General features: G+C 48.4%; 1 protein-coding gene across 2 annotated transcripts in view; it reads left to right on the top strand.

Moving 5' to 3' along the window:
* The window catches only part of Cnih3 (cornichon family AMPA receptor auxiliary protein 3), a 130,556-nt gene extending 104,860 nt beyond the window's left edge, over positions 1-25,696 (top strand). For both annotated transcript variants that reach the window (XM_045142456.1, XM_004653250.2), the window contains 3 exons: positions 14,825-14,937; positions 21,544-21,687; positions 24,471-25,696. In XM_045142456.1, the coding sequence (XP_044998391.1) occupies positions 14,825-14,937; positions 21,544-21,687; positions 24,471-24,498 (285 nt within the window). In that variant the 3' untranslated portion in view covers positions 24,499-25,696. The remainder of the gene's footprint in view (positions 1-14,824; positions 14,938-21,543; positions 21,688-24,470) is intronic.
* The last annotated feature ends 1,525 nt before the right edge of the window (positions 25,697-27,221 follow it).

Here is a 27,221-nt window from a genome sequence, read left to right on the forward strand (position 1 = left end):
GTAGATAGTGTCTTATTCCCCCTGTAGAGCCCACACAGCTTACAGACCTAAGGTGCAGTGACTACTCAATGAGTGGGGGAGGTTGCAAACATGTGTCCTGAGTTTTGCTTGGGAATCACAGTTGCCATCTGTCCTTGGGCTCTCCAAAGACAAGTCAATGTTACTAGCTCCAAAAATGGGGGTTGTTGGGGCTGAGAAGGTTGTGTGGAGGACAAGATTCATGGAGTTAGCAGCAGGACTAGAGACCAGGGCAGGAGGGGGCAGTGTGAGGACTCTCAGGACAAGAGACCAGGGGAGAAGGGGACAGTGTGAAGACTCTCAGGGTGAGAGACCAGGGCAGGAGGGGCAGTGGGAGGACTCTCGGGGTGAGAGAGCAGGGGAGGAGGGGAAGTGTGAGGACTCTCAAGGGGAGACTAGGGGAGGAGGGGCAGTGTGAGTACTCTCAGAATGAGAGAGCAGGGGAGGAGGGGCAGTGTGAAGACTCTCAGGGTGAGAGAGACCAGGGGAGCAGCAGTGTGAAGATTCTCAAGGGGAGAGACCAGGGGAGGAGGGGCAGTGTGAGTACTCTCAGGATGAGAGAGCAGGGGAGGAGGGGCAGTGTGAGGACTCTTGGGCTTTGAGTTAGCTACAGATCTAAAGACTTAGGAAGGAGATTCTAAGGTCTCTTAGGGAAGGAGGTTTGGGGCACAGTGGGGACAATATAAGTAGTCATGTAGTTTGGAGAGCCTCTTACAGACTTAGAAAGGGAATTCTGAGGGCCCAGAAGAAAACTGGGGGCCCTTGAAGCAAGCTTTGGGGTCAAGTATAGTATTCCAAAGGATCTGCCCTCCCACCCTCTCCTGCCTCTCTCCTGTCTGTGGTTGTCCTGGTGAGAAAGATGAGAAATGGAGAGAGCAAAGGAAGGAAGGATTTCATTCTTTTTTTATTTTTATTTTTATTTATTTATTTATTTATTTATTTGAGAGCGACAGACACAGAGAGAAAGACAGATAGAGGGAGAGATAGAGAATGGGCGCGCCAGGGCTTCCAGCCTCTGCAAACGAACTCCAGACGCATGCGCCCCCTTGTGCATCTGGCTAACGTGGGACCTGGGGAACCGAGCCTTGAACCGGGGTCCGTAGGCTTCGCAGGCAAGCGCTTAACCGCTAAGCCATCTCTCCAGCCCAGGATTTCATTCTTGCAACACTTGGTGACCCTTCAACACAGGTCCTCGTATGGTTCTTTTGGAGTGGCTGTGTCTACCCTGTGCTTGGTGGGAGGCTTTTCAGGTACCAGTTCCATTCGGGAGAGCTCTGCTCTTACAAATCTACTCACTTCCTAAACAATACGTCACACTGGTGGTCAGGATCTCAGTGTCTGAGTTGCAGTGGGTGGGTGGGTCGGGGGACTGGCATTTATTTCTTCACAGTGTCTATCCTTGCAAAGATTAGCATTGGCAAATTTACCTTCTCTGAAGCTTCTGTGCTTATACTTCTGTTTTACTCTGTCTCATAGTCCATCTTGGATTATGTATCACCAGTCATTCAGCTGATCTCCCCTGATCTGTGGTAAGGTCTTTCTTGGATTAAGTTCACTGCTGGGCTCCTACTATATTGAACCAGTGCTGCATGTTCCTAGCATGGAATTGAGCCGAATTTGATTGACTTTGCTTGGATCATTCCTTGCCCAGTGGCACGCACCAGTAAAAGACCAGCCAGGCTTAGACCACAAGAGTTTGTGGATATGGGACAGACACTAAAGTGGGGCCAGACCTACTAAGTTAACTTTGCTAACTTAGTGTTGAGTCAGCTTCACTTTTTTTTTTTTTCATGTGCACGAGAGAGAATTGGCATGCCAGGGCCTCTAGCCACTGTAGTTGAACTCCAGACATCACTTTATGTGTCTGTCTTATGTGGGTTCTGGGGAGTGGAACCTGGGTCCTTAGGCATGTTCCTTAACCGCTAAGCCATCCAGCCAGCTCTCAACCTCATTTTTAAGTCTACTGAACTGGCTGGTCAGGGCTTTTAAAACTTAGATATATGCTAGGTAATGAGAACTATTTTTGTGTGGAAATGCCCCAGTGGCCCATTTAATTACCCAGTAAACACTTCCAAAAATTACTTTGTGTACCAGTCACAGTTGAGCCACTGGAAATAAAGTTGTGAACCAGAAAACCTGTCTTTATGGGCATGCCAGAGTGGCAGTAACCAAGCATGCAAGTTCATGCTGGCCATGTGTTCAGATCCTGGTGTGATGTGCTATGAGAACATTAATGCAACAGGGACAGAGGTGATGTGGGATGGACAGGAGGGCTCATCTCAGGAGGAGGACGTGAGTGCTTTAGAGTGCTGAGGTGACTGGCGCTTCTGAGATGATAGCCCCGAGGTGGGAACAAACAGATGTATTGGGCTTGAGGAACAACAGATGAGGCTGGCTGCAAGGGAGGGAGGAGCGAGGTCCCAGTGGTTCAAGAAACCAGACCATGTAGAGCCTTTCAGGTCATTATAAAGACTTTGGATCTTATTCTAGGAATTATGGGAAGGCATTGGAGGGCTAAGAAGAGAAGTCACATGAGCTAATTTATATATCAAACAGATCACTTTAGCCAGGTGTGGTGGTGCATGCCTTTAATCCCAGCATTTGGGAGGGAGAGGTAGGACGATCGCCATGAGTTCAAGGCCACCCTGAGACTACATAGTGAATTCCAGGTCAGCCTGAGCTAGAGTGAAATGCTACCTCAAAAAAACAAAACCAAAACCAAAAACAAAAACTTTAGCTCCTGGGTAAAAAATAGACTAGGAGTCAAATAGAAGTGGAGGTGACAAGTTGGGAACAAACTGTGGTGTTTCCATTGAGAGTTGATAGAGCTGGGTGGCTGGGTGAGGAGGATGAGGGAGAGGTGGTACTCTATAGCACTGTGGCAGTTCATTCCTCACCTGGGAATCTAATATGAAATTTGAGGTCACAAGGTTTCTTACTAAACCCTTGGAGGTTTTCTGAAGCCATCTCTCCAGCCCTAGGCTGTTGCTTTTGACACCCTGTTTCTCGAAGAGCAAGTGCAGCCTGCAGCATGTCTCAGAGTTCAGCCGTTCAGCCATCAGGCCAGCCTAGCAAGGCCTGGAGCATGCCCTGGTGCTTGTGCAGACTCGTGATTCTGAAGATACACACATGGTCCACAATATTTCTTTGTGCCTGCAGTGGAGTCCTTTGGCCATGGCTGCCTGCCAGTCTACATTCCTGCCTCCCATTTCCCAAACTCCAATTTAGGCTATTGCTTTTTAAACAATATTTTCTTTTTTTGGTTTTTTTGAGGTAGGGTCTTGCTCTAGCCCAAGCTGATCTGGAATAGTCTCAGGGTAGCCTTGAACTCAAGGCTATCCTTCTACTTCTGTCTCCCAAGTGCTGGGATTAAAGGTATGCAACACCATGCCTGGCTTATTGTTATTTTATCTTGAGAGAAAGAAATTGGGGGGAGAAGAGAGAGAGAGAAAGAGCACTCAAGAGCCCTTAGCCACTGCAAAAGAAATCCAGATGCATGTGCCACCTTGTGTGTCTGGCTTACATGGGTACTGGGTAATCAAACACGGGTCCTTAGGCTGTGCAGACAAGTGCTGTAACCACTAAGCAATCCCTCCAGCCCTGGGCTGTTGCTTCTTTTTTAAAAAAAAATTTTTGTGTTTATTTATTTGAGAGTCAGAAAGAGAGAGAGATTGGGCGTTCCAGGCAAGCGCTTAATCACTAAGCCCTCTCTCCAGCCCTAGGCTGTTGCTTTTGACACCCTGTTTCTCGAAGGGCAAATGCAGCCTGCAACATGTCTCAGAGTTCAGCTGTTCAGCCATCAGGCCAGCCTAGCTTGGCCTGGAGCATGCTCTGGTGCTTGTGCAGGCCATCCTGACACCCCCGTGCCTGCTGAAGCTTCAGATGGCTTCTCTCAAGCATTCAGCATGAGCTGTTGAGCATGTAAACATGGAGCAAGCCCCTGGGAGATACGACAGTTTTATGGAGAGAGGGGATAGGGAGGGAGAGAGAGAGAGAGAGAGAGAGAGAGGGAGAGAGACATGAAGACATATAGACCAGCTAACATGCAGGGAAACACATGTGTTCAGAAATGACCCAGGAACTTTGTGGTGAGGAATTCTATTATCCCATTTGCTCTCACTTTAACAAATAAGTTTGAGTCAGGCTCCTTTATAAAGAAAAGAAGTTCATTTTGGCTCACGGTTCTGGAGGCGAAACTCATGGATGAATTACAGGAGCATCATTGGCACGCTCTATGCATCCCACATAGCATGGGGCAAGTTCTGGCGAGCCTCCTTGTACCAGGTCATGGTGGCAGTGAGTGTATACCTCATTGCCTGTCCTTAAGAAGCCACCCAGATTCAGTCATGGGATTCCATCCGCCTTAGTGACCTAATGTTATTATTTCCAAAGGCTCCGGCTTTAAGAAGTAGAGTTGATTAAGTTTCCAGTCTCCAAACACCATTGACAAGAGTCAGGACTGAGCTCTGGCTTGAGTTCAAGGGGACAAACTGTCGTAACCAGGAGATTCCCTTGAATATGTGCCATTCCGTGGGGCACAGAAGTAGTGGAAGAAAAGGGTTTAAACCACTTTTAAGGCTTGGAAGTAGAATGGAGAGGGAAGATATATTGGTTTAACTTTCAATTTAATTGCTACTCCTTATAAACTCTCTGGAATATTTGAGCCAAAAAGGCCTCAGAGATCATGCAGCCCAAATGCCTATTTTTACTGATAGTGGGCGTCATTCACAGAGTGTTACTGTGAACCGATACTATTTTAAGAGCTTCACACATATTAACTCATTTAATACTCATTATTCTGCTATGAAGTAGACACTGCCATTATTTCCATTTTCACTAAGACACTGCTCCTCAAGTTCATTCAGGAAGTAAAACTTAGAATACTATTTTATCTTTTTCCTCAGAATGTTTATTTGCTGAGTCAAATTCCTGAAAAGCTGGGGACACTACAGTTAATATGAACATAGCCAGACTTTGGACAAGCACTAGCCATATGGTCAGGTGCAGGTCACCTGTTCTGCATGGGCCACTGGAGAAGGTTATGTTCATCTGCCTTGTTTTTAGGTCTGGGGGTCAGGATACCCAGCAAACTGCCCGCTTCCCTGGACAAGCACCAGTGAGCACTCAATAAATATTCATTGCACTGGACATAGCAGGACATACCTACAACCCCACTATTTGGAAGTAGAGACAGAAGTTTTGGGAGTTTGAGGCTAGTTTAGGCTACACACACTGCAAGTTCAAGGTCATTCTGGGCTACCGGGTGAGGCCCTGTCTCAAAACAAAACACAAATACATATATCAGAAAAAAGAAAGAAAGAAAACCAAACCAAAACAAAAATCCAACCTAAGAACTGGAGATGTCGGCTGCTCAGTGGGAAAGCATTTACCTAGCATGTCTAAGGCCTTGGGCTGATTCAAAACACTGCAATAAACATATAAATCAACAAATAACCAAGACATTAAATGATTTTTGGCAGTTTTCTTTCTTTCCCCACAGGTCATTTCTCAGTGTTTCATCCAATTCACCCTGTTTTGTTTGTTTTGAGCAAAAATTTTCCAACCTGCTGAATGTGACACATAATTAGCGCCCTTTAATAGCTGTTAGGTGCAGTAATTGCCTGTTTTTATCCTGGAAAGGGTTTTTCATTCCTGGAAGTTAATGGCTGCTCAAGACCCAGGTTGATATAAGCTGGCTCCGTTGAGGAACACGTTTGGAACAGGGAGCTGGCCGTCCTTGCCAAAAAGGCCTCATTTGGAGAACTTTCCAGGAGGCAGCGGGTTAGGAAGATGTGGCTTCGGAGTTCAGCTGCCTCTTTTCCCAAGATGGGTTTCCTCCTTGGATGGCAGTGAGGGTGAAGGGAGTCGGAGAGGGGGGGTCCCAGCTGCGTCTCAGCTCACTTACAAGCTGTAGGCAAGTGAATCCAAGGTCAAGACTTATGTCATCCAACATGTTCTGTAACCAAGGACCTGTTTGGGCCCTTGGCTCTGTCCTGTCACCGAGGTGTTCCCTGGTCAGGTGAAGTTGTTATAATGGCTCCTTGAATATCTCCTGAGTTTGAAAAGAGGCCACCTGAGGGGTTTCTAGTCTCTTCTGTGGAGGATTTGTGGGCCACAGCCTGCAAGATAGAACAGTTTCCTCCAAAAACACGAAGTAACAAGTGCCCATCTCTCACATCTCAGTGGTATGCAACCTCCCAGAACAGCCTTTACCTCCACAAAAAACAAAAACAAAAACAAAAAAACAAACAAACAAAAAAACACCCATCCTAGAATCCTTGACCCAGAGGTGTCTCCTCCAAGGATCCACCTCCCTTTCCCCAGTCACAATGAGAATTGTTGCTCTTTCTTTTCCAGAGCACCATGCTGATTCTGAGTGGCCCGTTTGCCCTTGGTTTTTCACTTTGGTTGTTTGCAGACAACAGTCTTTATTCACAGCGCACTCCCTTCACTGGAGTGCTGTGAAGTCACTTCCCAGCGGGCACTTGTCATGAACATTTGCTGAATGAGTGCAGATGTGGGGCTCTACCACTCTAAAACGAGACTAGTAAACCTTTAGCCCTGTATGTTCTAGAACATTCCCTTTGATTTCGGTTTTTCCTCTCAGCCAAAACCATGCCTAGTGACGCCCTCTATTCTGGACACGATTCTGTCTCCTACTGCCCTTGGTTTAGAAAGGAAAAAAGAAAAAAAAAAAGAGTGGGTAGCTAGCTTTAAGCACTAACATCAGATGCCTATGAATTGCCAGCAAGTTGTAAGAGAATTTTGTCCCTTTATTTGCAAGAGTGCTTTGAATTTCCTGTCCTTGTTGAGTGGGCACTTAGGTAGTCTAGTCACTCAGCAAGTGGGTGAAGAACCCGGCAGACTTTTGAAATTCAAGTGTTGTCTTGATGCCGCATGAAAACAATTATACATAGCAGGCTGGAAGGAGGGGGCGAGGCAAGGCCATGGCCCAAAGTTTTGGTCCTGAATAGAACTAGTCAGTCACCTGTCTCATCTAGAAATGTCCAGTGGGACACAAGGAAGTCTTAAGACTGGTGGAAGGTGCTTGAGAGAATGAGGGGGAGGCGGCTTGCACAAGAGGACAGCGTGGTGGTTTGATTCAGGTGTCCCCCATAAACTTAGGTGTTCTGAATGCTAGGTCCCCAGCTGATAGAGATTTGGGAATTAACGCCTCCTGGAGGCAGAGTATTGTTGGGGGCAGGCTTGTGGTATTATAGCCAGTGTTCCCTAGCCAATGTTTGGCACATTCCCCTGTTCCTGTTGTCTACCTGATGTTGGCCAGGGGGTGATGTCCACCCTCTGCTCATGCCATCATTTTCCCCTGCCATCGTGGAGATTCCCCTTGAGCCTGTAAACCAAAATAAATCTCTTTTTCTCAGAAGCTGCTCTTGGTTGGGGGATTTCTGCCAGCAATGTGAACCTGACTGCAATAGACAGGAAGGCAGAAACCAGAGGGAGACCTCTGGAGGCAAGTTTATCTCCACTCTGGCAGATGCCAGAGCCCATCCTCTAAGAAGAGAGGCCATTAGCCTGGGGCCTCAGGGAGCTACCTGGTGTCCTCCTTCATAGTGGTTCTGAGTGCCAAATTCCCTTGTCATTGACTGCCCATGCTCCCCACCAGAGCTCACTCCATCAAGCAATGGTGTGAGGACTCAGGATGCTTAACCCTGTTAAGGCACTCCTCCTCCCACTGGAGGGCCAAGGGCAAGGCCTTAGACCTTTGGTTTTCTGAAAGGAGGTGCCTGCTCTGTGGGCCCTCAAACCTTTGGTTTGTAATCTGGGCCTCAATATTTTAAGAAAATCCCCTGGGATGCTTCTGAAAATACTGATTCCGCTCAGAGACTCTGTCGTGGTGGCTGGCGTGCAACCCCTGGATCTCCACTTCCAACAAGCGCCCAGGCGATTCCGAGGCCATGGCTAGCAGACCCTATTTATTTTTAAGGTAGGGTCTCGCTCTAGCCCAGGCTGACCTGGCATCCACTATATAGTCTCAGGCTGTCCTCAAAATGACAGTGATCCTCCTGCCTCTGTGTCCTGAGTGTTGGCATGAAAAGGCGTGCGCCACCACGCCCGGCTCGGACCCTGTTTTGAGAATCAGCGCCAGCAGTGCTGCTCAGGCCTGAATGTGCTTGTCCGTCACCCGGGAATCTCGCTCCAGCGCGGATTCCAGTAGAGCAGTGCTGGGGTGGGTGCCACATCCTGCGTTTCTAATGAGCTTCCAAGTGATGCTGGTCCACGGAGAACACGTGGAGGGCACTGTCCTCACGGGAATTTGTACACACACACACACACACACACACACACACACACACACACACACACACACACAGGCCCCACCCAGGTCGGCTGAATCTGAAGCTTTGGGCAGGGTAGTGGGGTGCATACAGTCCAGCAGTCCCAATGTTAGCAAAACCCCCTGATGATCGGGAGGCACATAAAGTCCAGGAACCACGGCTGCGTGCTGTTGAAGCCCAAAGAAGCAGGCCAGTGGAGGGTCAGGGCCGCCGGGTACTGAGCCACAGTTTTTCTGTCACCCGATCCCCTGGTTGCCTTCTCCCCCCACCCCACTCCTCTCGCATCAAAGCTGTCCCCACCCAAAGAGTTCAGGTGGAAGGACTCTTCTTCCTCTTATGTCAAAGTGGGAGAACTTCCTTGACACAGCAGGCGGGGGCCCCACAGGAAGTGGCGGTAGGGCTGGGGGCATACAAGTTCATTGGGGCCGCTTGGGCCGGAAGCCAGGATCCAAGAAGCAGTGAACACGGGAAGGGTCAGGCTCCACCCGGGGCCCTGGGCAGGGCAGGAGCAGAGCCAGGAGAGTTCACAAGAGAGGGGACCCTTGGGAGCTAGAGACAGTACCTACGACCTCTGTGCCCTTGAGGACTGCTGGGGCCCCTGGGACTGGAAGACAAGAAAGAACCATTTCGATGCTGGACACTCAGGCAGGCACCCCCTTTCCTTGCCTGCTGCATCCTATTTCCCCTCATGTTTCTTGTGCACAGGAGGAGGCCCAGGGCAGAGCGGGCAGTGATATGTTGGCTTTCGTTGAAGATTGGTCCCATCGGCATAGGTTAGCCATGAGGTCTGGTTCTGACCATGGGTGGTCAAGGTCAGAGCAATGTATGATCCAGGCATTTGGGAGAGCTCCTTGCAGTGGCTCTGAGCCACATCTAGTTTCTGATGTACACAAAATGGGCATTTGTCATTATAACTTTTGGCTGTAGTCCTGTGCTAAATTGCTTATAGTTTTAAAATGTTTGATAAAACTTGGTGCAAATTCCAGGAGGTAAAAAATTTTTAATTTTAAAACATATTAGTGTCCTCAAATAGGCATGTCCTAGGGCCTACGATTTTTCTACTTTTATTTTTATTTATTTATTTGAGAGAGAGAAAGAGGCAGATAGATAGAGAGAAGGGAGAGAGAGGGAGAATGGGTGCACCAGGGCCTCCAGCCACTGCAAATGAACTCCAGATGCATGAGCCACCTTGTGCATCTGGCTTACATGGGTCCTGGGGAATCGAACCTGGATCCTTTGGCTTTGCAGGCAAGTGCCTTAAATGCTAAGCCATCTCTCCAGCCTGGTTTTCCTATGTTTTATGCTCTCTGTGGTACCGATGTTGGTCTCTAAGGTGGCAAGGCTAGGGAGCATGGGCCTCCCTCCGGGATAGCAAAACCTTCTCCAAGGCAATTGTTACTTGGTATAGCTAAGTAGAAATTGCCTCCTTAGAGCAGTTTCAGATTGAGGCTCTGTCAGTGCTCAGAGACACTTTTCTCCTACTCTTCCATCTTAAGAAATCTCAATTTACTAGGCATGCTGTATGTTCACCCTCTGTGCTGGCTGGTTTTCTGGCACTTTATTTTATTTTACTTTTTTTGTTTTTCGAGGTAGGGTCTCACTCTAGCTCAGGCTGACCTGGAATTCACTATGTAGTCTCAGGGTGGCCTCGAACTCATGGTGATCCTCCTACCTCTGCCTCCCGAGTGCTGAGATTAAAGGCGTGCGCCACCTGGCTTTCTGTCACTTTTAATAATCACCTTATGGGGAGGACAGATTGGTTTAGGCTCAGAGTTTTGGAGGTTCTAGTCCATTTCTGGTTGCCCTTGCTGCTTTGGAGCGCCTGTGAGACAGCACATCATGGCAGATGTGGGACAGTGCATAACTGCTCACCTCATAGCCAGGACAAAACAGAGGTCACAGGAGGGCCTGGGGCTCCACAATTCTCTTCAAAGGCACACCTCCAATCACCTAAAGACCTCCTTCTGGCCCCACCTCTGAAAGGTTTCACCACTCTGGGGACCACATCTTTAACACATAGTCCTTTGGAGGACATTCAGGATCAAGATCACAGCACCCTCCTTCCTGCTGCCCCTTGGCTCTGAGGCAAGTCCGCCTGGGCTGAGTGTTGCTGTGTGTGTTTGTTCACTGGGGAGCAAAGACAGAGGCTCTCATCTGCACATTTGTAAGAAAATCACATTCATTCTGGGTATCCCGCAAGGACCTGTTTTCAGGTCAGTTTTGTATGGGCTTCATATGCACTGGCAGACACACAGGAAACTGCATTATTGTTGTCACAGGCAAGATTGGCATTTTGTGGTTTGGGAGGCAGGCTAGAAGGCTACTAAACAGCTCTGGGCTTCTCTTTTCACCTGGGGAAGCCAGAAGCTGCCTTCAATCAGAGGAGGACAGAGTAGATGGCATGAGAACCAGGAAGCCACATTTGGCTCTTGGCTGTTTCACTGTTATTACCTGGGAATGGCCCTTGTCTGAGATTGTTGTTCACAGTATGACGACCACTCTCATCAGTGTAGAGGCATCTTCCTCCCCTCGATGCCTGTCTACCTCCAAGAGCACTGTCCTTTCACAGTACATTCCGCGCCCCTTGCTGGCAAGTGCGGCCTTTTATAGATGAGGAAAACAGAACTTGGGGTAGTTAGCTACTGTTCTCAATATGCCACAGTAGGTCCTTATATAACAGGGAGGGATTTACATAATGCGCATCATTTCAGCCTACTGTGATTATAGCTGGAAAGCTGGTTTGTTGTCTGAGTAGACAGGGTACACTCAGAGCTGTGGGAAAAACTGCGTCTCACAGTGAAACTCGGCTTGGGACCATCCCTGGACCCTCCACAGCTGTGGATCTGCCTTGTTTGTTCCCTCCAGAAATCCTGTCTCCTTGGGGTGCATGGATGGGCTGTTTACCTCTCGCCATCTGCCCCTCCCCTAGTCTGAAGGAATCTTCTTCCTCCCCAGAATGCACCATTCCTTCACTTTAACTGCAAGCATCTACTGTCCACATCTTCCTTCTTTGAGGCTAAGAAGCATCTCCTCCCATCCCCACTGATCCCCTCTACCAGCACAGTGAAAAGAAGACCAGAACTGTCACATTACGCTCTTTCCTCCATGAAACACAAAGGTTACCCAGCCCTTGCTTCTTGCTTGTGTCCTAGCAGTAAGTGAATGAACAAGAAGGAGTGTAAGCAGAAATCAAATGTTTTGGACACAAATAAAAACAAATTTAAGTTTTGGATAAAGAATAAATTTGCTCTTAAAAAAAATCTTGGACTAGAGAGACAACATAGTGGTTAAGGCCCTTGCCTGCAAAGCCAAAGGACCCAAGTTCAATTCCCCAGGACCCTGAAAGCCAGATGCATAAGGTGGTGCATGTGTCTAGAGTTCATTTGCAGTGGCTAGAGGTCTTGGCACACCCATTTTCTCCCCCCCCCCCTCTGCTTCCTTTTTGCTCTATTTCTCTCAAATAAAGAGTAGTGTCTCCACTTGTTAGATGAAAGACAGAGAAGTTGGTACCAATCCACGGCTCTGTCTTGAAAGCCAGTACCTTTCAGTAAGGGATGACTAGGTCATGGGGTTCAATCAGCCTGTCTGGATTTTCTCTGGTAGATTCAGGGGGTCTTTCCTATAGCAGTTAGATTCTCTCAGAGCTGGAAGGGAGCATCCCAGCCGGTTGACTAAATGAATGAACAAGCATATGCCTGTCTGATGATTGTTCAGCCACTGCCTAACGTGTCTTGTGACGGGAGCATGTCATTCATACCTCAGTGGCTTGTTTACTCAAGCTGTGGATGGATGCTCAGGGGAAGATGAAGAGGGAGGAGCACAACCTTGCTGTTATCGTTGATCACTCATTCTGGGACATCAGACAAGATGGATCAAAGTGTGCTATGGTTAAAAAAACACAAAACAACATTCAACTCTCAGTAGCTCAGAACAATAAAAGTTTATTTCTTTCTCATGTTCCAAGCCCGTCACGGGTTGCCTTGGGGCCTCTCTCCTTGCTTCTGCTGTCAGGATGATGGAGTGCCTACCATACTCACTGCTCTTTGCTGTCAGAGGGAACAGAAAGGGATTCTGGGGTGTTGTTTCATTGGCCACGCAATGCTTCAGGCTTCTAGTCATATTGTTTCTACTCATAGCCTGTGGGCCTTTCCCAGGTGCTGGGACCTGGACATGACGTCATAGCTTTCACAGATCAAATATTAGGAGAGAATGGATGATGCTGGAAGCCACAGTGCAGCCCAGTGCAGGAGGCATGACTGAGGGGGGGAGAGGGCATCTGATCTGAAAGAAGAAAGGTGCCTACATTGTCCAGATCAGTGTGAGAAGCAATGCAGGATGAACAGCACGAGAACTACGGGAGACTACGGCTCCAGAAGTCGTGACAAAGATGGACCCATCCTCCTTTGAGGATCTTGCTCAGTGTTTCAGATACTCAGAGGCAGAATAGCAAGAGGATTTTATTTTATTTTGTAGCTTTTCCCCCCTCTCACCCATAAAAGGCAGGAGGCCCCTGGGGACTAGGTGACCTCCATTAAGTACTTTTCCTCCATGCAGGGCATGGTGATGTATCCTCCCTGCCAGTTTCAGCTTCTACTATAAATCAAGTTTCGAAGAGAGGGAATCAATGTGATTGATAGGGGATCTGCATTTGGAAACATCATCACTCAGAGATTTGTCACTGGTGGTAGAGAAGGGAGTGGAGCTGTAATGGATGACTCGGGCCCAGAGGGGCTGTCTCTAAACATGTCAATTACTTGGCACAAGTGCTTGGAAGTGATGGTTATAAAATGTAGAGACATGGCGGAGCAGGGCTGGCAACCCAGTTCTGAGAATGTGGGCTTTCTCTCAGCCTGAGAAATGGCTATAAGGAGATATAGTGGGACATGGCTTCTCCTACCATGTGTTTGAGTTTCATAGGGGCAGGCAGTTCCTGGTTGCCACCTGGAGTAGTGACTCTGTACTCTGATTCCAAGCTTTCCATCTGAGCAGTTCATTCTCTACCAGATACTGAAAATAAAGATGCCTCTGAGTTATGAAGTATATTTTGTAAAACTTTTTCCATTTTCAATTTTATTTTATTCATTTATTAGAGAGAGAGAGGTGGGGGAAGAGAGAGAGAGAATGAATGGCCATGCTAGGGCCTTCAACCACTGCAAATGAATTCCAGACACATGCCACCTTGTACATATGGCTTACGTGGGTCCTGGGGAATCAAACCTGGGTCCTTAGGCTTCGCAGCAAGTGGCTTAGCTACTAAGCCATTTCTCTAGTCATTAAGAAGTGTATTTTTTACATACGTGTCAATGCATGCATTTATTTTTGATATGTGAAAATGTGTTTCTCCTCTGTATTGGTCAACTAGGCAGCTTATCTGCCTAAAGTGAGAGGCTGACGTCATGTTCTATACCCAGGTGGGTCAACTCGAAGCAGTTGTTTCCTACCCACAGACACTGAGAACTGTGTCAACAAGTAGCAGCTTGCATGCCAACTAACCATGCTGCGCCTGGCCAGGCCAGCTCATTTTATCAGACTTTTGTTAAGTCTCCACCATGTGTCAGGTGCTGTGCAAAGCACTTTCAAATGGAGATGAGGCATGGACAGACATGAGCTGTGTTGGTTTGTGGATTACTGGATTACTGAAGTGAGTCAGAAAGCATGCCAGGGGGCTCAGAGGTGCAAGAAAGGGTGGGCAGCGCTTCCTTCGGAAACTAGTTTGAGATGGCCCTTGAAAGGTAGATTGTGATGGAAGACCAGAGCCCTTAGATGGTCTAAAAAGCTGCACAGACTGCATATATGTATGCGTGTGTTTGTGTACACATATGTACCCTCCCTATGTGAATGGGTAAGATGGTGCATTTGCATAACTACAGCCTTCCTTCCTGGAAGAGACCAAATTTATGCCTTCCATTCAAGCTTAGTTTCTGGGGGACATGTTCGCGAGCATTTTCAGGGCTGGATGGGTGTAGGCCCATCTCCCAGCTGACCGCTCTCCATCTGGCCATTCTGGGCTGCTTCTTGTTTCTCTGCCTTTGCCCAGAAGCAACCTGGCCCTCTTTTTCAGTGTTTCTTGGTATTTCTCTCGGGTTCTTCTTGATCCAGCCATCATTAAGCCAAATGCCTTTTCTTGGAAATGAACATGCATATTTAACAGAGGAGGGCACACGAAAGTCACACACACAAGAGCGAAGATGCTGGAGGGTCACAGCGAACCCTTTGGCCAGACAGCTCAGGCTCTGGACCACCTTCTCCCTCCTTCCCAGACAGCGACCTCGCGAGCAAGTGCGTAGGACTTGGATCCACTTGGGATTGGGTATAAACACGGAGAGCTTTCCAGAAGCGATCAGCCTTGGGGCAGTGACCGGGCTCCAGGGAGGAGCTTTGGGCCATCAGCTCGTGGGGCGAGGCGTCTGGGCAGCACGTAGGAGGGTGGCAGGTGGGTGGCTCTGACTGCTGCAGAGGCAGGCACACTTCCTCCCTCTAACCACGCCGTGCCTCTGCTCCTTCTCCAGCTGGTGCTGCCGGAGTACTCCATCCACAGCCTCTTCTGCATCATGTTCCTGTGCGCTCAGGAGTGGCTCACCCTGGGGCTGAACGTCCCTCTGCTGTTCTATCACTTCTGGAGGTAGGTCTGCCTGGGCCCCGCCCAGCCTCCCTCTTTTCTGACAATTCCTTCAAACAGACCAGCCACTCGGGGCCTTCCTTTCCTCTTTCTTTCAGGAAGCCTATCTTCAGATTCCCCTTCCAGAGCTGTACTCAGGCAAGAGGTCCCCCTTGGCTCCTTCAATCCTAACCCCAATCCTCTAGGTCGGTGTTAGAAGCTCTATTTACCACAGTTGCTGGGTTGACTGAGAAGTTTTGAAATTGAAAACCAACCCAACTGCCCATCAGCTGGTGAAGGTATAAACAAAGCGTGGTCTAACCCACACGGTGGAATCTTCTTTGGCAATAAGACAGGAAGTCCTGATCCATTCAGCTGCTTGTGTTCCGTGGAACAGACTACTGCTAAGCATTGTGGGGGATTCCAAGGTGAAAATATGTATAAATGTATATGAATCCTCACTCTAGGCACATCGTAAGCATGGGCTTCTTTGTTTGTTTGTTTTGTTTTGTTTTTAAAGATTTTAATACTTGGGCTGGAGAGACGGCTTAGTGGTTAAGCACTTGCCTGTGAAGCCAAAGGACCTCAGTTCGAGGCTCGATTCCCCAGGACCCATGTTAGCCAGATGCACAAGGGGGTGCTGGCGTCTGGAGTTCATTTGCAGTGGCTGGAGGCCCTGCTGCGCCCATTCTCCCCCCCCTTTATCTGCCTTTCTCTGCCTGTCGCTCTCAAATAAATAAATAAAAATAAAAAATTAAAAAAAGATTTTAATACTTATTTTTATTTATTCATTTATCTGACAGAGTAAGAGGGAGACAGAGAGAAAGAATAGGAGCGCCATGACCTCCAGCCACTGCAAATGAACTCCAGACACGTGCGCCCCCTTGTGCTTCTGGCTAACATGGGTCTTGGGGAATTGAACCTGGGTCTTTTGGCTTTGTAGGCAGATGCTTAAACCGCTAAGCCATCTGTCCAGCCCGTTTTGTTTTGTTTTGTTTGAGGTAGGGTCTTGCTCTAGCCCGGCCTGACTTGGAATTCACTATGTAGTCTCAAAATGACCTTGAGTTCACAGCGATCCTCCTACCTCTGCCTCCTGAGTGCTGGGTTAAAGGCATGCGCCACCACGCCCAGTTTAAGCATATTCTTAGCAGATCTCTGAGGAATATCTGTAGCCATGTGGAGGATGAAACACTTGACTGGGTTGAGGAGTGGTGTTGGAAACTCTGGAAAAGCACACTCGGGCCAGGCATGTGCAAAGGCCCCAAGGGGAAATAGTGCTTGGCATGTTTGGGAGCAGTACGCTTTTGGCATGGTTGGCTATATATTCTCGGAGGAAGGTCAGACATGGTGCAACTGAGGGGTAGCTGAGAGTGTTGCATGAGGGCCTGATGTGGTTTGATGACATCAGAAGGAATTTATTCTGTGGGGATAGAAAACCATCTTAAGCTGTGGAGGAGGAAAATGGTGTTTCCATACAGGAAGGTGATCCTGGAAGAAGTGTGAAGAATGGGGCCAAAGGAGAAATTTGAAGTTGAAATCTAATTAGGGTCAGGTGTGGTGGCTTACAACGATGATCCCTGCACTGAGGAGGCTGATGTAGGAGAATCGCTCTGAGTTCAAGGCCAGCCTGTGCTACAGAGTGAGTTTCCAGTCAGCCTGGGCTAGAGTGAGACCTCCCTCAAAATAACAAAATAGGGGCTGGAGAGATGGCTTAGTGGTTAAGGCTCTTGCCTGCAAAGCCTAAGGACCCAGATTCAATTCCCCAGGACCCAATTAAGCCAGATGCAATGGTGGCGCATGGTCTGGAGTTTGTTTGTAGTGGCTGGAGGCCCTGGTGCACCCATTCATTCATTTTTTTTCTCTCTCTCTCATAAATAAATAAATAAAAATAAAAAATAACAAAACAGGGCTAGAGAGATGCTTTAGCAGTTAAAGCACTCATCAGAAAAGCCTAAGGACTCAGGTTCAAGTCCTCAGGACCCCATGTAAGCCAGCTGAACAAGGTGGCACATGCATCTGGAGTTTGCTTGCAGTGGTTGGAGGCTCTGACGTATCTATTCTCTCTATATATAAGGCCAGGCATGGTGGCACACACCTTTAATCCCAGCACTTGGGAGGCAGAGGTAGGAGGATCGCTGTGAGTTTGAGGCCACCTTGAGACTCCATAGTGAATTCCAGGTCAGCCTGGGCTAGAGTGAGAATCTACCTTGCAAAACCAAAAAAAGGTGAAGATGAAAAATTAAAAGATAACAAAACTAAGAATGAGATTTAACCAGGTCAAAGATGAAACTCCAGGTAAAGAGAAAAGAAAGGTGGAGGAGATGGCTCTGGGTAGTGGAAGTTGGCATGGTAAGAGAACAGAACTGTGCAAAGTTAATGGGACAGGCATTGTTCAATGATAGAGTACAGATGCGGGAGGGAACCTCTGACATATGTATCTAGAGGATGATGACCCAGCACAAAGGACAGAAGAAATCAGAGGCCCAGGAAGGAGGAAAGTTGATTATTTCGAGAAGTCCCATATGGAGTGTGTTAGTCAGTTTTCTATGCCTGCAAAAAAACAAGCCAAAAAACAAAAAACAAACCAAAAAAATACCTGTGATTATCAGCTTACAAAGAGTTGCTTACTTGGCTCATAGTTTTAGACCATGGACAGTTGGCTTTGGTCTTTTTGGCGGGTGGTAAGGCAGCACATCATAGCAGAAGTATGTGTTAGGGGAAGCCGCTTCCTTCATGGTGTCCCCGCAGTGAGAAAACAAGAGGCAGGCATTCCATAAGCCCCTTCAAGGACACACAGCCCTGACTCCATGACCTAAGACCTCCCACTAGGCCCCACCTTTTAAAGGCCCCATCACTTCCAAATTGTGTTGCAGGATAGGGACCATCCTTTAATAGAAAGACTCAGAGGGGACATTCCAAATCCAAAATGCAGCACTAAGGAGAGGCAATCTAAAATTTAAACACATAGAGAAGCCAAGAAGAAGAGTCCTGGTGTTGGAAGGTGAGCGCCTTCTCAATCACGCCCCTTATCTTACCTCACCCAGGAGCTATGACACCTGACTGTGGTGAGAGTCTTTCTCCTGCACTGCACCTAGGAACACAGGTACCCAGAGTCGCACAGTTTCTGTATGCTAGGGTCATGGTTCCACCTCACTTATGAGGACTTCAGTCCCTGTCCCCCTCCATCTCATATGTGCCCTGGGACTGGGTCTCCCTACAAAAGAAACTGTCAGGCTGGAGAGATGGCTTGATGGTTAAGGTGTTTGCCTTTGAAGCCTAAGGACCCAGGTTCAATTCCCTAGTATTCACTTAAGCACATGGTGGTGCATGCATCTGGAGTTTGTTTACAGTGGCTAGAGGCCCTGATGCACCCATTCTCTTTCTGTCTACCTGCCTCTCTCTGTGTGTCTCAAATAAATAAATTAAATATTTAAAAATTTTCTTTACAAGAAGAAATTGGGGCTGGAGAGATGGGTTAGTGTTTAAGGCACTTGCCTGCAAAGCCTAAGGACCCATGTTCTACTCTCCAGATCACACATAAGCCAGACGCATGCACAAAGGTGAGGCAAGCGCAAGGTGGCACGTGCCCACTAGGTGGCTCAAGCATCTGGAGTTCGATTGTGGTGGCTGAGGTCCTGGCACACCAGTTTTCTGTCTCTTCTCTCTCTCTGCCTCTCTTTTAAAAAAAAAGAAAGGAAAGAAAGAAATTGTCCTTGGGCTGGGGGGATGGTCCAGTGACTGATTAAAGGTGCTTGCTCTGCAGGACAATCAACTGGAGCTCCAGTTGCCAACATCCATGTAGAGTGCATGTGTGTGCAATCCCAGTGATTCTATACTAATGGGAAACAGTCAGGAGAACCCCAAAATGTCAAAGCTGGCTAGTCCAGCCTTCTTAGCAGCAAAACAACATGAGAGGCCCTGCCTCAAACAAAGTGGAAGGAAAGGACTAACACCCTGAGGTTTTCCCCTGACCTCTCCACATGGGCTGTAACACATGTGTGCCCATATACAAGCACACACACACACACACACACACACACACACACACACACACACACACAGGTAAATATGCAAGTGGCCTTAGGAATCTTGGGTTGGTACCATTCTTAGGCAAAGGAAAGCCAGCCAGTGCCTCTCTCCTGAGTGCCTGTGGAGGTGGGGAGCAGCTGTCGGCTTCTTGCCCAGAGGGACCTTGTGTCATGTTTTGGCTCCCTGATAGACTCTAACTCAGTCCCTCACACTTAGAAAGTTCTCAGAAAATGCAAGAAAACCAGAATGAGGACAGAGAAATCCTTTTATATTCAGTCCTGGAACACCATCTTTTCCTCTTTTCTCTTGCTTTCCATCAGGTCAGTGTAATCGTGTTTTACTTGCAGTTGAATCCCTTCTGCTCACATTTTCATTCTCCTTCAATCAATATGAAGCTGGTACTGTTTGGGGTGCCTGTGTTTTTGAGGTTGCTCATATCACCTCACATTGTCATCAGAACAGCCCTTCAAGGTGGGTGACTTCATCCCCATTTTGTGGATTAGAAGTTGAGGCCCAGGAAACTGACACAGGAAAGGACAGTCTTGTGAACTTCAAGTGGAAGAGTTCTAGTCATTTTTTAAAAAAGATTTATTTTCTTAATTTTTTTAGAGACAGAGAGAAGGAGAGAGAGTGAGAATGGGCACGCCAGGTGCAAATGAACTCCAGACACATGCACCACCATATGCATCTGGCTTATGTGGGACCTGGAGAATGGAACCTGGGTCCTTAGACTTCCCAGGCTAGTGCTTAACCGCTAAGCCATCGCTCCAGCCCAGTTCTAGTCATTTTCACCAAGTCATTTGGTCACCCTGTTCCTCTGCCTCCAGTTAATGAGGTCACCTGGGAACAAAGCCAAGGCGTCAGAAAATAGATTTTGAGATCCTCTCCCAGAGAAGAGGATAGATGAATGGCCTGAGGGTTATGAGTTGGCAGCTCTCATTGAATCTGGCTTGTGATGTTCTCTCAGCATAGTGTCCATGACAGATAATGCCAGCGCAAGTCTCTGAAGGGGAAGGAGGAGGGAACTGAGATGCTGGCTCTGCAAATGCTGCACTATTTAGAAAGTCTTCAAAGCCAGCAGGATGTCTGCTGATCAGCTCTACACCTGAACCCTTCTGTGGGGGGGGGGGGAGGACCAGGCCGTGAACCACTGCCTGTCTCAGAGCTTAACAAGAGCACAAGTCTGTATTCTGCTTCCCAGTATCCTTTCCCAGAGACCAAAGACCAGCATCCACTGGGCCACTTTCACTGCCCTGAGATCTTGGGGTATGTAGGGGGGTATGTCCTGGTAAGTGGCAGGACAGGAAGGACCCCAGATGTCATGTGAATTCTGCTTCCCTCTGGCCTTGGTCAGTTGCTATGGAGTTTATGTGTGGATGGATTTTTTTTTTTTTTAATGGTTTTTCAAGGCAGGGTCTCACCCTAGCCAGGCTGACCTGGAATTCACTGTGTAGCCTCAGACTGGCCTCAACTCACAGCGGTCCTCCTACTTCTGCCTCCCAAATGCTGAGATTAAAGGCGTGCACCACCATGCCTGGCCCTGAATGTGGGCTTTGAAGTGGACAGTATGCCCCTCTAGTCACAGTTCTTTTCTTCTATGGCTTCCTTGCAGATGTCCAATATGCTTTTTTTTTTTTTAATTATTTATTAGAGAGAGAGAGAGAGAGGGAGGGAGGGAAAGGGAGAGAGACAGACACACAGAGAGTGAGTATGGTTGTACCAGGGATTCCTGCCACTGCAAACAAGCTCCGGATGCAATGTGCCACTTAGTGCATCTGGCTTTTATGTGGGTATTGGGGAATCAGACTCAGGTCCTTAGGCTTTGCAGGCAGGCGCCGTAACTGCTGAGCCAGCTCTCCAGCCCCCAATGTGCTTTTTGCTCTGTGGGTCCTATGAGCAAGAAAATAAGTACCTGAAAAGGACTTTACATTCAAGAAGGGATATGATATCTTTTCCAGAGTATTCAGGAGTTTAAATGAGGATCTAAGTAGAGGGAAGTAATCCCAAATTACTAATTTTTGAGGCAGAATGTAGGAACAGCAGATTTGACATGTGTGTCTATACCAAAAAGAAGCTCTTGGGACCTTCTAGGGATACCAGGTTTTTAAAACTTTTCTCAGTGCTGTGACAGAATCAGCTTTAAGGAGGGAGGATCGACAGTCCATCTCAGAGGGAAAGGCCTGGTGTCGCTTGTTACATTGCAAGGGACCCAAAAGCAGAAAGGTCTGGCAGGAAGTGGCTTATAACCCTCAAGTCCCAGTAACCCACTTCCTCAAGTTACCTTCTAAAGTTTTCACAGCTTCCCAAAAGAGCACCACCCACTGGCTACCAAATGCTCCAACACCTGAGCCCGTGGGGAACATCTTACCATCAAACCATTACTACCAGGTGGGCGAAACCACCATGATTCCAGGGATCTGAGTGGTGGGGGACACACCACCTACTAGAGGGTTAAGAACAAATAGCATTCGAGCAGTGCCCAAACGAGAATTGGGCAGAAGGCATGGATCTCGAGGGAAGGCCTTCATCCTGAGGGCCTGGCCGACCCCACTGGGAGCCTCAATCCTCAGAACCCTCCATGCTCTGTCCCCTTTCCTGCAGGTACTTCCACTGCCCCGCAGACAGCTCGGAACTAGCCTACGACCCTCCAGTCGTCATGAATGCCGACACCCTGAGCTACTGTCAGAAGGAGGCCTGGTGTAAGCTGGCCTTCTATCTCCTCTCCTTCTTCTACTACCTGTACTGGTGAGTTCTGTCCCTCCTTCTGGCTGTGGCCCCAGCAGCAATTGGAAGGGAATTTCATGGCGGTCTTGGGGCGGCATCTTTGGGGTGGTAGCCTGTGACAGGGGGCCATAGCCAGTTGGATCTGACCTCAAATGTTCGACCCTGGCTCGAGACCGAGGGCTTCTGGGGAAGGATTCAGGTGAAGAAGTTCTTTGCACATCCTGAGGGCCTCAGTGAGACAGTCTACAACATTTCTTAGGAGACAGGTGACTGACGTCTTCCCAGCAGGGCTTCCTGGCCTTGGAGCTCTGAAGCTGAGCCCCTCTGGGTGGGACCAGTGAACCCACAGGCACAGCTTTTCCTCTCCCCTCCCCTTCAGCATGCTTGCTAAGATTCTTAGGTGACCCCTCTTCCCCAGTGATAGTCACACTTTAGAAAGTGGCATATTGGGTCAGTAAATGCTTACACTGCAATTCCCCCAATATTATACAACCCTGTCCTAATTGAGTAAATCCTGCCAACGCTGCAGCTCCGCACCAGGGTCTGCCTTTTCACCTCTCCACTCAAATGTCCTAACTCAGCAGAGAGCTGGGAATGTCCTGTAGTCTGACACCCTAGAGACCGCCTGCTCTGGGAGTGTCTTCTGCTCCCTTTGTGCTCAGCTCTGGAGCCCCCTTCTCTGTCCTTTGCTATCCTGTCCCAAACACCCCAGTCTGTCTCCAGAGGGGCATGGTGATGGCACCCATTGCAAGGGCAGAGGTAGGTTGGGGGTGCTTCTCTCCATGGTCACCTCTGGGTTCAGAGGCTGGGAAGTGGTTGCATTGACGAGTATTCAAAAATGAGCCAGGCTTAGAGTTAACAGCTAGGAGCTCTGTGCATTGCTCAATTTACAAGATAAATCCTATCCTTATCCAGGTATTTAAAATGAGGAAACTGGCCTGGCTGGGCATGCTGGTGCACACCTTTAATCTCAGCACTAGGGAGGCAGAGGTAGGAGGATCGCTATGAGTTCAAGGCCATTCTGGGACTACATAGTGAATTCCAGGTCAGCCTGAGCTCCAGTGACACCCTACTTCAAAAGCCAAAGATAAATAAATAAAATGAGGAAACTAGGTCTGAGACGGTAGAAACATTTTCCAATGTCACAGCGGGGAGTTCATCTCAGGATTGATCCAAGGGCTGAACTCTAAGCTGCTGCTGTCTTAGGCAATCCTTAGACATGCGTTTATCAAAGCGAGAGGCAGGAAGTGGCAAGGAATTGCTGCTTATGGAGCAGGTTGATGGTGACTTCCAGGCTCTTTAGTGGCCTTAGATCTACTGGGGGCCAGACACTTACACTTTTGTATGAGTGCCACAGACAACTCTGCTGCCTACCACTCTAGCTCTGCCTCCCTCCCCTCCCCTGTCCATTCCCAGGGTTGGCAGATACAGAAGCCTGGGAGGCATAGCCTCCCCTGGAACACCTCAGCTCTCTCCCTGTGTGTGTGTGTGTGTGTGTGTGTGTGTGTGTGTGTGTTTGGAGGGACACAGAGTTACTCCAGCACTGTTCACGCAATCCAGGGTTGCTCTAACCTCAGAGTTTCACCCTCTATGGGGTCCTGGACACTTCCTGCTGAAACTTGCAGGAGGCTCAGTGTCCTTGGAGTCTCACCGGAGATGCTGAGGTGCCCAGCACCTCATCCGAGACCTGTGGCCAAGGCTTTCATGGGGGTGGAGAGACCACACCTCGGAGGCTTTTCGAGTGGAGCATTGTCTCTGCAGTTGACCCTGCCTCGCTTTTTCTCAGTGGGTGGCGGCAGCTTGTCATGCAGTCATAGGTCGAGTGGGCCTATCCCCAGATAGATTCCTGAGGTCCTGCCCTGGAACCTACTGTATTCCAGGAGACGGAGGGAAAGGAGTCATTCTCATCTGGGGCCTGAGGTGCTGGAGCCAAAGGTGTAGGAATTCCCAGCTCCTGGGCTCTCAGATGGCCATGACCATTCTGTACTGAGCCTGCTCCCCATGTTCTGCCCAGCTGCCGGCTAGTCTGCCACCTCAGTTTGCTTTGGCCTTCACAGCACAGTCATTGCTTTGTTTCCAAAACACAGTTGGACACAGCATTCCTGCACCTTCCCGGGGCTGGGCCTTTGTTAAATGTACCTGCATTCTTTATTGAACTTGACCTCAAGGGGCCCTTCATGTCTCCTGGAAGACCCTGAACTCCCACCGCAGGAACTCTGAAGCCCAGACCCAGAGCTAGAAGAGAGCTCACAGCTTCAGCCTGGGTCACATGGGGGCTGGAGCCCGTGCATGCAGAGTGGCCTCTGGAGCCGGGCATGGGGCATGGGGCATGGGTAGCCAAAGCTGTTGTGTGAAAATGGGCATGGAATTTCATAGTGAGACCCCCAAGGGACTCCCCAGGCCTCCTAGAAGTTGTGTCCAAGCTCCTAGCTAATGACTAGCAATGTGTCTGAGCCCCGGAATGAACCTGCTACACAGCGTCACCTGGGAGGCCCTGGACGCAGCCACCGCGTAAACATATGGCAGCAGCTGGTGTCATAAAGGAAGTGCTGCGCCCTTCACCCCGCAGGGACATGACCTGTAGTGGCAGGAAAAGGGATGGCAGTGACCAGAGGCACTCCGAATCATCCCAGCTTTCATCCGAAAACACGAGATGCCTTCCTAATGCGTGTTTATCTCTGCATCTTATCTCTGCATCGGGGGATGTAGCAAGGTGGAAGAACCTGAGGCTGTAGTGATAGGAGTGAGGGTGGATCCCCCAGGACACCCGCTGATCCCTTCTTTCCTTTTCTCTTTGCACTTAGCATGATCTACACCTTAGTGAGCTCCTAACTCGGGCCTCACAGACAGCAAGGCTGAGGCTGAAAACTTCACTGCAGCTGTGGCTAGAGAAGGACCAGAGGGAGACAGGGGAGAAACCTGGATGGAGAGATTGAATGGAAAGGACTGGAGTCACATGACAGCCAGGGGCCTGAGCTCGCAATGGTGTCTGTTACTGCTGTCTATTGCCGCCTTCGTGGTTCGCATCCCCCGTGGGCCGTAGAGCCCTCCTGAGCATCAGGGACCGTGGCAAGTCGGTGAAGAAACACCAAATCTCCCTGAGGTGCAGCTGCTGTTCCTTACACCCACGTCACCTAAGAGCGCCTTGCGAGTTTCGGGAATGAGGGCACCAGCCGAAGGACAGAATGACCCAGGATCATGATCAAGTCCACAGAGACGGGCGTTTGAGAGCCTTGAGGATGCCGCGGGCCACCTAAGACTCTTGTCACACTTCTTCAAAGCTTGGCCAGGCGCTTGCTTGGCTCAGTGCGCCGCTGTGGGGCTTGTCCTGAACTGGTCGCCATGTCGTTTTCACGCTCTGCTCACGTCCCAGAGCCTGGGTGATGGCTTCCTGAGCCAGGTGTGGGGCAGTGTCCTGTCAATGAGTTATGTGTAGTGGGAAAAATGGATGTTTTTTTTTCAGTGTGTCCGTTTTTCACCATCACAAGATGTATTTTGCTGCTATACCAAATCCTGTCACAGTGTTTGAATGCCAATCCATCGGCTGGCACAAGCCAAAGCCACCTTTGCATAAAAACCCCAAATCAGTTCTGAGCCCAGAAACCCTGTGGAGTGGCTGCTCTGTACTGCGGGCCTTGGCAGCCAGGAAGCAAGACAACATAATTATCACTTCAATAGATGCCGCTGCATCCTTTGTACAGTTCAGTTCAACGTGGGGACTTCAGCTTTGTTAGAATTTTCCACTTGGCTCTCTCTCCTTTTTTGGGGGTTGGAGTTGGGGGTGGGGTGGGAAGAGGGTTGTAAATAATGATAAGGCTGAGATTTTCATTATATTTAAATTGGGCACAATGATTTTGACCTTATTCCCTAAACTTCCTTGCTTTTCTGTTGTTACACAACACACACATACCCGCTATTTATAAATGCACCCAGCTCCCATCTGAAACCCATGACTCAGGTTTCGGAATAGTGTTTGTGTAACACGTTGTGTGCTATGTTTAAAATGCAGCGACAATTTGAGTGTCTCACCTCACTGGCTCGCTCATTTCAACCCATCATGGGCCGATTGCGTCTCCATATGGTTGGCAAACTGGTAGGTAGAAAAAAGCAAATTTCCAAAAAGACATCGTGCTTCTAAAAATTCTACAGAAAACAAAATTTAGGGAAAAAATAAAAATTCACAAAAAAGAAACAACAACCAAAAAAGAAAACAAAATGCAGCCTTCCACAAGGAGCCAGTGACATAAAACTGGAGGATTCATGGCTGGGTTCTTCATGGCCAGAGTGTTTGCTGTATTTGGTAACATGTTGGGGCTACATGCTTTTACCTGAGAAACCAGCCCTGAATTCTGAGATGTCTCTTACAAAAGGAACTGAGGGGCTGGGAGATGGCTTAGTGGTTAAGGCGCTGGCCTGCAAAGCCAAAGGGCCTAGATTCAATTCCCCAGGATCCACATAAGCCAGATATACAAGGTGGCACATGCATCTGGAACTCTTTTGCAGTGGCTAAAGCCCTAGCATGCCCATTATCTCTTTATCTCTAAATGCATTTTTAAAAATAAAATATTTTTAAAAAGCAGCTGAAAGGGCTGGAGAGGTGGCTTAGCAGTTATGGTGCTTGCCTGTGAAGTTGAAAAAGACCTTGGTTCAATTCCCCAGGACCTACATAAGCCAGATACACAAGGTGGCACATGCATCTGGAGTTCTTGCAGTGGCTGGAAGCCCTGGCACACCCATTCATTCTCTCTTTCCCTCTCTCAAATAAAAATAAAATATTTTTTTTAAAGAGCAATTGAATTGAAGAAGGTAAAGGGTCTATATACAGTGAGGCTTTTTGATACATTTCCTTCTTCCAAAAGGGTTTGAAGTGGCTTATAATAGGGGATACCAATACCCGATGATTATTAAAATGAAATTACGAAATTCAAACCTTCAAAGGCGGCATACACCAGACCCCAACATCCTGAGGCTGTTTTCTATGAACAATAAATTTGACACCACCTCTCTCAGCAGGCAATGAGCATAGTTCATACTGACATAGGACTTTCTATTTACAGACTGCTGTTTTCTATTCCATCTGACTCTTCACAGTTCTGTGAAGCCAATTATGTTCTTTTTTTTTTAATTTCAAAGTGAGGAAGCTTAGGTTCAGAGAGGTAAAATGGTTTGTCTGTAGTCACACAGCAATTACAGACCCGTCTGTGAACCCAGGTGTGCGTGTGCGTGTGTGTGTGTGTGTGTGTGTGTGTGTGTGTGTGTGTGTGTGTGTGCAAGTATGTGAAGGTCAGAGGAACACTTTGAATATTGGTCCTCACCTTCCCTCTTGTTTGGGCAAGGGTCTGTGTTGCCAGGCTAGCTGGCCAGCAAGCTTTGGCAGATTCTCTTTTCCACCTGCAATGGGCGTGTGCTGGAGTTACAGATGCATGATACGACGTCTTACTTTTCCTGGGGTTTGGGGATCTGAACTTGGGGACTCGTACATGCATAGCAAGTGCTCTTACACTCTGATCCAACTGTCCAAGATGTCTGACATGAGGGCACATGTCCTTCCCATC

Source organism: Jaculus jaculus, chromosome 1 (genome assembly GCF_020740685.1).
Source record: "Jaculus jaculus isolate mJacJac1 chromosome 1, mJacJac1.mat.Y.cur, whole genome shotgun sequence".
NCBI lineage: Eukaryota > Metazoa > Chordata > Mammalia > Rodentia > Dipodidae > Jaculus > Jaculus jaculus.